This window comes from Cucurbita pepo, chromosome LG12, assembly GCF_002806865.2.
Source record: "Cucurbita pepo subsp. pepo cultivar mu-cu-16 chromosome LG12, ASM280686v2, whole genome shotgun sequence".
Taxonomy (NCBI): domain Eukaryota; kingdom Viridiplantae; phylum Streptophyta; class Magnoliopsida; order Cucurbitales; family Cucurbitaceae; genus Cucurbita; species Cucurbita pepo.
The window spans coordinates 928,025-938,657 of record NC_036649.1 but is presented as its reverse complement, the minus strand read 5'-3'; the positions used below and the strand labels follow the sequence as shown (position 1 = coordinate 938,657).

General features: G+C 35.1%; 2 protein-coding genes across 2 annotated transcripts; one reads left to right on the top strand and one right to left on the bottom strand.

Moving 5' to 3' along the window:
- Positions 1 to 840: 840 nt before the first annotated feature.
- LOC111807442 (RING-H2 finger protein ATL16-like) lies at positions 841 to 2,113 on the bottom strand. Its single transcript, XM_023693175.1, has one exon. It carries the CDS (start codon positions 1,948 to 1,950, stop codon positions 1,057 to 1,059), a length of 894 nt encoding a protein of 297 aa, XP_023548943.1. The 5' UTR covers positions 1,951 to 2,113; the 3' UTR covers positions 841 to 1,056.
- A 5,308-nt stretch (positions 2,114 to 7,421) lies between these two features.
- On the top strand, positions 7,422 to 7,805 carry LOC111806344 (ethylene-responsive transcription factor ERF098-like). The gene has a single exon (XM_023691607.1). The coding sequence runs from the start codon at positions 7,422 to 7,424 to the stop codon at positions 7,803 to 7,805; it is 384 nt and encodes a 127-aa protein (XP_023547375.1).
- Positions 7,806 to 10,633: the final 2,828 nt, after the last annotated feature.

Genomic DNA, 10,633 nt, shown 5'->3' with positions numbered 1-10,633 from the left:
TCAATGTGGGACTTACAATTCTCCACCCCCTTGGAGGCCCGCGTCCTCACTAGCACGCTGCCTCATGTCTGGCTCAGAGGTTAGGGAGAGGCTTCCATACTCTTATAAGGGATGCTTCGTTCCTCTCTCCTATCGATGTGAGATCTCATAGTTCTCCATCCCCTTGGGGGCTAGCGTCCTCGCTAGCATGCTACTCGATGTTTGGCTCAGAGGTTAGGGAGAGGTTTCCGCACCCTTATGAAGGATGCTTCGTTCTGCTCTCCAATCCATGTGGGACTCACAGTTCTCCACCCCCCTTGGAGGCCAGCATCCTCACTAGCACACTGCCCAATGTCTGGCTCGGAAGTTAGGGAGAGGTTCCAACAACCTTATAAGGGATGCTTCGTTTTGCTCTCCAACCGATGTGGGATCTCACATTCCTCCTCCCTTTGGGGAGCAGTGTCCTCGGTAGCATGCTTCTCGATGTCCAACTCGAAGTTTTTAACACCCTTATTCTCTCTAACCGAGGTAAGATCTCACAATACACCCCTCCTTGGGGACCAACATCCTCGCTTGTATGCCACTCAATGTCTGCTTCGAATGATACCATTTGTAATAACCCAAACATACCACTAGCAAATATTGTCCATTTTGGTTTATTAAATATCACCCTCCGTCTCACGACTTTAAAACACATCTATTAGAGAGATATTTACACACATTTACAAGGGATCTCATAGTAGATCTCTTAGGTTATTTCCTGAACATAATCATCTTCTATGTACAGTAATAATCTTGAATTTTATATACAATAATTATTAAAATTAAATACTTAATTACTAGGTTTTAGAACAGTGGAACGCATATCAGCTCGGTTTTGATGAATTCGAAAATATAAAATAGACTCGAGACGAACAAATCCGCTCTTAAAGCACCAAAAATTTCACTCAAAACCTCCAAATCAAAGAAATATGAACAAACTATGGTGTAATCTACATCACCAAATTACAAATTACAATGATGAAAAAATCGACAAAAAAGAAGGGAAAAAAAAAAAAAAAAAAAAAAAACAGGCTTTTAAGGTTGAAGCTGAATGGGCAAAACTCCATTTCTAGATCCTCTGCCACTCCCAAAGGAAAAGAAAGATCTTCGTACTCTGTTACTGCAACCCTCTGCCTCAACCCTACTCTCACCGCCGCCGCCGCTCTGCCGCACCGCCGCCTGCACCGCCATATACAGCTGCCGGTCGCCGGAAGAATCCATCGAAAACGACCTCCTAATGGGCTGCACTAAAAACTCCTTATCCTTCTCCCTCATGTCAATACACTCATCCCCCATACTCGTAACCTTTCCAAACGGTGGAGGACGGCGCCGGTCGGGATTCCGACCAAGTTCAATCACAACGAAATTCATATCGGCGGTGGTGGCAGCGACGGAGCTGCCGGAATTGAGAGGCAAATCTCGAGGGGAAGGGGATTGATCGACCGGAATCAACCAATTTTGGGCGGAGATTGAGGTTCTACAAAGTGGGCAATTGGGATTATTCTGAAGCCAAATGTCAATGCAATCAATATGAAACAAATGGCTACAAATCGGAATCTTTCTCAATTGCTCCTCCGGCTGAAATTCCGTCAGGCAAACGGCGCATTCGCCACCACTGGTTGTTTCCTTAATGGGTTTCTTGTAATTAATCAATGGGATTGATTGAATCGTTGATGGGTCTAACCCACGTGGTTCCACCGGCTGCCGGAGTATCAACGTCTCTTCACGGCGGCGAGAAAGGGAAAACCGGCGGAGGATTTCAATTCGTTGCCAGTTGAGACAGCATTTGATGACGAAGATGTAATAGCCGACGAGTAAGAACGCAGTGGCGCAGATTCCGATGACGGCAACGGCGATAATCGGAAAACTTGAAACGGCGGTGGAGGAGTGAAGCGGAGTGGCCGACGGAGAGATGAGGGGTTTTTCCATTAATTTGGAGTTGCAGAGAGGAAGCTTGGAGAAGACGAAGATTGAAATTTGGAAGACTTCGATTCCTTTTTATTTTTGTCTTAATATTTTTGGAAAAATTTGTCTGTGTCTTGAAATTTGTGTACTTTGATTACGTAATGGAAAATTAAATTAATTTGTGGGTTGCACGAAGAACACTTTTTTTTTCTTTTTTTTTTTTTTATAATTATTTTTCAATTATGATTTATTGTAAAATGATTGGTTTCCTAACTAAAATGTGTTTTTTTTTTTGGGATATGATCGATTGTTTATAAAGTTAATTTAAAAAATTAAAATTAAAAATTTAGTGTTGAAAATTATTGAAAATATATGTAATTTTAAACACAAATTTTGGAGAATAAAATAATAAAATATAATGATTATTAATTTTAGGTATGAAACCAACCTTTGGATGGAAAATAAAAAATTAGATAAATACATTTGTTTGTCGGTTTCCTAAGTATATTATTCCTTTCTTAACCACCCATCAAATAATTTTAAATTGTTTTTCTTAAATTTCTTTGTTTCCGTCCTATAAATGATCAAGATGCTGGTAGATATTGTCTGTTTTGCCCTATTACATAGACAGTCAGCCTCACGATTTTAAAATGCATGGATAAATTTTCACACCCTTGTAAGGAATACTTTGTTCCCCTCTCCAACGGATGTAGGGTCTCACAATCCATCTCTTTAGGGGACAGCGTCCTCGCTGGCATACCACCACCCCGTGTCTGGCTCTGATCCCATTTGTAACAGTCTAAGCCCACCGCTAGTAGGATATTGTCGCTTTGGCCTGTTACGTATTGCAATTAGCTTCACGATTTTAAAACGCGTCTATTAAAAAGAGGTTTTCACACTTTTATAAGAAATGTTTCGTTTCCTCTCACCAAACGATGTGGGATCCTCACATGTCACATCTTCTAAACAAAACATTGAATTCCCTCCCGTTCTTAAAACAAAAATTTAACTTTTGAAACGCTTTTAGAAAATAAAGATTACCTACTAATTAAAAAAAGGAAAACAAAAGGATCGAAAAGTTTCAAAAAGATGTCGAAGAAAGCAACCCAAATCCAAAATTAGGGTCGTGTTTTGGAGAGAAAAAGAAGAAATGGGTCCAAATCAAAATTCAAAACCGCTAATGATGTCGTATCAAATCATATCATAAGATTTGAAAAAGTGTAAAGGTTTGATTTTTCTTTACAAATACACACAAAATGGGAAAGATGAGAAACAAGAAGACAAGACAATTCAAATAATGGGTGTAATTAATTTCACTATTGCTTGTGGGATTCCATTCATAGTCCCCACACCAAAAGGCAAAATTCAATTGCTTCACAATTTGTGGAAAAAAATGTGTACAAATACAACAAAAATAGTGAGCCTATTTTGCCATCCTCACTTTTTGCCTATCAAAAAACGTCATCATTCGAACCATAAGTCAAAAAGTTGATATCGTAATCTTTCACCTAATTGAAATCGACACTTGATGGTCATCTATGACATGATCACGTTACTTACTTCTCGCTTGTAAAAGTAAAGACTATCCCCTTACAACATACATTGTCCTCATTTACATACATCCGAAGAAAATTCACACGAGGTCACCTAACATAAAATAACTTAAAGCAAACCACGTTTAACTATGAAATTTCTATGATTAAGCTACCGAAAACGAAGGTGCACCTTGTTAGTATAGGTCGTCATCCAATCCTCAAGATCGCTCTTATTTGAACGTGGTCTAGATGCATTCATGTACCCCACATATTTCAAAGTGTTTAATCTTATTAAGTTTATGTTTAATCTCTATCATTGACTAAATATAAACAATATCATTCTCATGTTAAGCATGAAAGAGATCGTCAACAAATGGTTGTGAAAAAATGGAAATCAATCTTATTCTTAACCATCTTACCATAAACTACTTACTTCCAAATATAAATAGTTTTCCGAATTCAAATTTTTTAAACTTAATCGATCTAACTGATTATAGCATAACACTCTAATTTTATGTTTAATAGAATCTTAAATTTTAAATTTATAAATACTTCGCAACAAAAATAAAAAATTCAAGAATTTACTAAATATATTTTAATGTTTTTTTTTTTTTTGAAAGTAGGTAAATTATTGTAGATAATAATTGGTTGAGACCAAAATTATGGGTATGTGCCCCAAAATTGGGGGCAATATTCTGTAGTTGGAACCACTACAACATCCACTCCAAGCTGGTCTTATAATTCACCTACAAGATTCTTCTTGCTGTCTCCTAATGTCTTTTTTTTCTTTCATCTTTACAACATTTTTTAATGTTTAATTTTTTATATATAAGAAATTAGCGTTATAAGAATCATGACAGCATCGAGACACAATACTCTAGTTACACGTTTAACTTTGGAAAAATTAATATTACATCAAAATGCAAGAAGTAAGCGTCTCGACGCTACAAATGGGTAGTTGTGAACACATGTCATTGAGAGGGAGATTCATGGTATCGAGCCAGCCTTGATTGCACGGTAGCATCTCAACGCTGTCCTTGAATACTCTTTGTTAGTCTATTTTCTAAAAAAATGTACGATTCTATAAATAATAAAATTAATAAATTTTTAGAAATAGTGGAGTATATAATTTGAAAGGGAAATTTTAATTTTTATAAATATTAGTTGACTTAAGCTAAATGTAAATAGAAAAAAAGAAATGAAAATTTGAAAATTGAAATAAAAAATGTGAAACATAGCACATGGGGAGGTGGCAGCAGCTATTTAAGGGCACTTTACTTGGGAAATGAGTATGTCAGAAGAAGATGGAAAAATCCTTAAAAATTATTTCTGACAACCTTTTGTATATATTTGACATTAAACATTTATTTTTATTTTTAAACGAAACTACGTCTATATTAACAACGTGCACTCTCATTTTCGGTAACTCAGTTGTAGGAACTTCATAGTTAAGCGTGTTTTACTTGGAGTAATTTTTTTAATGTGAGCGAAGATAAACCATCCTGGAAGAACTCGTATTGGTTTGTAGGGATAATTTTCAGTCTTAGAAGCGAAGAGAAAGTAAGTGATCATGTCGCATGGGAATGCCAAGACCATTACGTGTCGTATTTGAGGGTTGTTACAACTAGGGATAGTGTTCACTTTTAGAAATGAAGAGTAAGTAACGTGATCAAGTCGAATGAGAATGTCGGGATCGTCGAATTCGGATTCTGAATCCTGGACATGGATCGTTACAATTAGGGATAGACTTCACTATTAGAAGCAAAGAGTAAGTAACGTGATAATGTCGCAAGAGAATGTCAGTACCATCAGGTGCCGAATTTGGATTCTGAATCTTGGGTATGGATCGTTACAACTAGACGGAGTTAAAAGGGTATTTTTGGAATTATTTATTTAATAATGCATGAAATATGAAAAGAGTCAAAGATTGGATTGTGAGGTGTGGCATAATATTCGATGGGCTGACTAAGTCTAGTTTGAACGGGCAGGCCAGAACCCAAGTTTTCTTTTCGCACCAGCACGTGCGCCTGTTCGGTCGTCACGTGCTACCACGAGAAATTTCATTTACTATATCACTGGTCAAAGTCTACTCATTCCCATTTGACTGACAGTTAAGTGTTACAAAAATTCAAACATTTCTATTTGTTTATTATAAAATATTCGCCGACAATGTCCTGATGGGCTGAGCTTAGTCAACACAAAGCCCAATCTCATTTACATGCTTCAAATTTATTGTTTTTTTTTTTTTTTTTTTCCGAGGTCGGGTTTCGAACTTCTAACATTTTGCTCGAGACTATAACGTTTTAGCTGAAGACTCATACAAACGTTTCTATATGGGGGTCTCCTCATGGTATCTAAGAGCCACCGTGATCGTATCCTATCTGTCCCAATTACCTTGCAAGCATGTAAACAACACATATTCCTAATCGTTTTTGTTGTATCAATAGTTAGTACGTTCATCGTAGTTAGAAGCTTCCGTCCCATATCAAAGTCATAATCGAAATTGTCACTATCATCAACAGTGAACTTAGTGATTTATAGAGAGTATCTCACCCTTCTTAGAACTTTTTGGAGGTGGCACAATGCAACTGTTGAGGATTGTTGGGAATAGTTTAGAGAATGATCATGGGTTTACAAGCAAGGAATATATCTCCATTAATATGAGACCTTTTGGGGAAGCTCAAGTCACGAGAGCTTATACTCAAAGTGAACAATATCATACTATTGTGAAGAGTCGTGATTCCTAACGGCAACTATTGACATACATGTCGTACAAAATACGTACAAAATATAAGAAAAAGATAAGATACTCAAATGAAATAGAAAAGAGAGAGAGCAAGTGGCATTTGCACGTGAGAAAGTTAATACAAAAAATGGAACCGAAACTTCCTTTCACTTTTGCATTAAAAAAAAGGGGAATCAAAGACTTTCTAATAATTCAGAGCCTTCTAGAAATACCACTTCAACAGCAATGGTTTTCTTTTATTTATTCATTTTTCTCGGTTATGTCATTACCAATCGTGGGTAACTCTTGGACGGGCTAATTTAGCCTTTCAATTCTTCTCGTTATACCATTATCAATCGTGGGTAATCCCTGAATTGACTAATTTAGTCTTTGAGCTCTTCTAGTTACACCATTACCAATCGTCAGTAACTTTTGGGCTGACTTATTTAGCCTTTGATCAAACGTTATGTTAGGATCCACGACCCTTCACACTAATGAAGATAGTGAACGTGAGACTCTTCTTCCAACAATCCTCCACATATTAAACTCAACAGGAAATATGGACCCAATTCAAACACGATTTTGATTTTCGTCTCCTTGAAGCAGAGGAAGTACATGAACAATAATGAACAAAACGACAATCAAACATAGTTCAAGAATTGGACACGGTCCAAACGTTTGAATTTTGTTCCAAACCCTAGTCAAACGTTTGATGTCTCTCACCATTTTCCTTATTTCCATTGAATTTCATCCCCTTTTGATATTCTTAAATTAAAGAAACAAAAAAAGAAAAGAAGACAGAACCGAATCTAGCTCCTTAAAAAAGAACAAGAAAACAAAAACAAAAACAAAACCCCTTCAATTAATCGAATGAAGATGCCATGTTTCTGGTCCCTCTAGCCCTATAATTTATGACAAAGAATCTAAACTTCCATTCAAAACAGAATCTAAGTGAAAAAGATAGAGAGAAGAAGCAGCAAATCGTTTGGCTTTCAAAGCATTCCCAAATTAAATAACCCAACTCAAAATTAAACCTCAAATTTATGTCTTTTTTTTCTTGACCAATCCCAGATACATTGGAGACAGCCCATGATCTCTTTACACTTGAAGAACCTTCTAACACCCACGTGTTAATTTCTATTATTCTTTTGTTTTTGTTTAGATTTCCTTTTGGCTGCTTTTTGTTGTAACGTCTCGTGTATAAAAAGGGTTACTTCCCAATTGGACCATGCAAAATGGACGAGGAACCGAGATCCGGTACTGATCAGGGTGGCGAGGTACGTTACCGTGGCGTTCGGCGTCGACCATGGGGGAAATTTGCGGCGGAGATTCGTGACTCTTCGAGGCATGGAGCTAGGGTTTGGCTTGGAACTTTCAACACGGCGGAGGAGGCCGCTCGAGCCTATGATCGAGCTGCCTATGTCATGCGTGGCCATTTGGCTGTCCTGAATTTCCCTGATGAGTATCCTTCTCTTGGTGGAAGCTCTTCTGGTTCTTCTTTGTCTGCTCCGGCGTCGAGGCGCCAAGGCTCGGGAGGACGCCATGTGATTGAATTGGAATGTCTGGACGATAAGGTGCTCGAGGAGCTTCTTGAGTATGAGGAGAAAAGGAAGAAGTGAATTTCACATATGGAATGAAATATGGTAACCTAATTGATTGGGGCATTTGTGAATCAATAATTGTGTTGTAATTTCCCCAATTCTTGGTCTATGTTATATGGATGTTTTAACCTTGATTAACTATTTTTGTTCTTCTTTTGTGCATTTTGTAATAAAATTCATCTCATAATTTCAATATGGGTGGATTTTTAAGGATCGAAATTATGTTATGCAATTAATTAGTATTCTCGAGGTGCAAGATGTACTCGATTTTTAATATTTTGTTTGTATCTGTTGAGGTCAGAGATTCAAATCTCTCCTATGATACTCGTTGAGAGTATATATCTTAACTAGTTGAATTATACTCAAGTTGATTCTTAAAGTTGAATTGAGCTTCTGTTAAAAGTGTATATTATTACTTGGAAATTGAAATTGAAATTCATAGTCTCCTAGAAGAGATTGAGATGTATTGACTAATATTGTTCGGAGTGAGATCTTACATCGATTCAAGAGTGAAATGAAGCATTCCTTATAAGGGTGTGGAAACCTCTCCCTAGTAGACGCGTTTTAAAACCGTGAGGTTGATGGTGATACATAACAGGCCAAAGAGGACTACTAGTTGTGGGCTTGGGCTATTAGATTCAGGTTGACCCTCAATTATAAGTAGTCGATCTTTCGAATAATCACACTTATACGTTTAAATAGTGTACAGAAATTTTGTCATATTTTAAGCGATTGAGAATGTTATGTAAAAAAAAAACTCATAATCGAAATAGGGAAATTGCAGCTTCTACCAATTGAAGTTTCACGAGGTTGGAACGACCCTTTTAGAAATTCTAATATCTTGGTCTAGATTATTAATGATGATAACTTAATCCATTGAGTTACATTGAAGCCGACAATTTTTTTTATCATATTTTAGATTCTCGATAAATCCCTTTTCTTAATATCCCTAATCTCTTTTCATCTGAAGCTGCTGTAATTTGGGCTCGATCATGCTATATTCACTAAGAACGCTACCGTTTTACCGCTCAATTTTTGCATTTAAAAAATCTTATATATATGTGTGTAAAAATTAAAAAATCTTCAAATTTTCTCGTCCTTAGCACATGTCAATATTAATTATTTTCCCCTTTTTCAAAATCTAAATAAATTTGTTTTGATTTTTTAGGGTTTGGGTCATTGTGGACAATCTTGTCGGCCCATTATGGGCAATTGTGTCAAAATCAATGGCAATATATATATATATATATATATATATATATATATATATATATATATATATATATATATATATTTACGCCAATTTAAATTTCATAATTGAAATATTATATTATAAGATTAATTCTATTAAAAAATAGATCTATTCGAATAATATAATATAATAAAGACATTATATCGTGACCAAAAGATATGAAATACGAATTTTAATTCAAGTAATAATGTTTTTTTTCCTAAAATTTATTACATAAACACTCCATGAGATACAGAGAGAAACGAAACATTTTTTTTTATAAGTGTGTGGAAACATCTTACTAGGTTTTAAATTGTGAGGCTGACAATGATAACAGGTCAAAACAGACAATATTTAGTAATAGTGGATTTAGATTTTTATACACTTTACCCGTAGCATTAATTTACTTCCAATTATAATTAATTTATATTTGATATAAAAATTGAATGAAAAATTTAGCTAAAAAAGAAAAAAAAATTAAACTAAAATTATAATAGAAAATATTAAAAAAAAATATTTAAAATAGAGTTTAAACATTTGAAAAGAAAAAGAATAGTAATTAAAGTCCACAGTATAAATTAATTGAACCTGAAACATAGAAAAGGGAATAAATAAATGGTTTATTTATTTATTTAATTTGGTCGCACTATGTGATGCACTTGACCCACTTGTCCCTTTTAAAAAACATGCTACATTACTAAAATAGCATTTATCACATTCTTTGTATTATTATTTATTTATTTCATTTTTCTCCACTCCACTAATTCAACACGTGGAATTAATAATCCAATCATTGCCCTAGAAAACACTGCATCTAAATTAATAACCTAATTATTTTCGGTAGTGTTCGATGTTGAGCGATCGCTCACTCTCTAGCTCGAAATAGTGGTTTAGAAGCTTCCTTCCGCTCACAAGCAAGACCACATCACCACTTTTCTTAGTAATGGACTTCTGTAAATTCTTGAACCTCCGATCAACAAAATCTCCATGCATGCGTTCTTTCTTTCCATGTCTTGTTGTTTTTATTTTTCATTTTTAGTTCGTTTTTGTTTGGACTCCACATTAGCGGCTGATATGAACAAAAACATCTCGATCATGTTATATGAAATTTAACGAAAATGTGAAAAAAACACCATCATTTCATTTATTCTTGGATGGTTACTAATTTTAGGTGGATGATAATCTAGAGTTACGATGTTTCATTAATTTTTGTTATTGATACACGTCTCTTGTAAGCCCACCACTAGCATATATTACTCTCATTGGGTTTTTCCTTTCCGGCTTCCTCTCCAGGTTTTTAAAACGCGTCTGTTAGGGAGAGATTTTTACACCCTTGTAAAGAATGTTTCGTTCCCTTTTCCAACCGATGTGAGATCTCATATTAGGTTATAGATTCTGACAATAATATCTCCTAACAGTGAACTTAGGTTACATCTCTCATACCTGAATTATTATACCAGCAGCGAGGTATGAAGAATTAGTTCGATTTTTTTAATATATATTTATAAAAAAATGCATCCAAGTCATTGTATATATATATATATATATATATATATATATATATATATATATATATATATATATATATATATATATATATATATATATATATATA

Bases quoted from the DNA above. Each gene is read 5' to 3' on its own strand.
- LOC111806344 (XM_023691607.1), top strand. From the start codon at position 7,422: ATGGACGAGGAACCGAGATCCGGTACTGATCAGGGTGGCGAGGTACGT.
- LOC111807442 (XM_023693175.1), bottom strand. From the start codon at position 1,950: ATGGAAAAACCCCTCATCTCTCCGTCGGCCACTCCGCTTCACTCCTCC.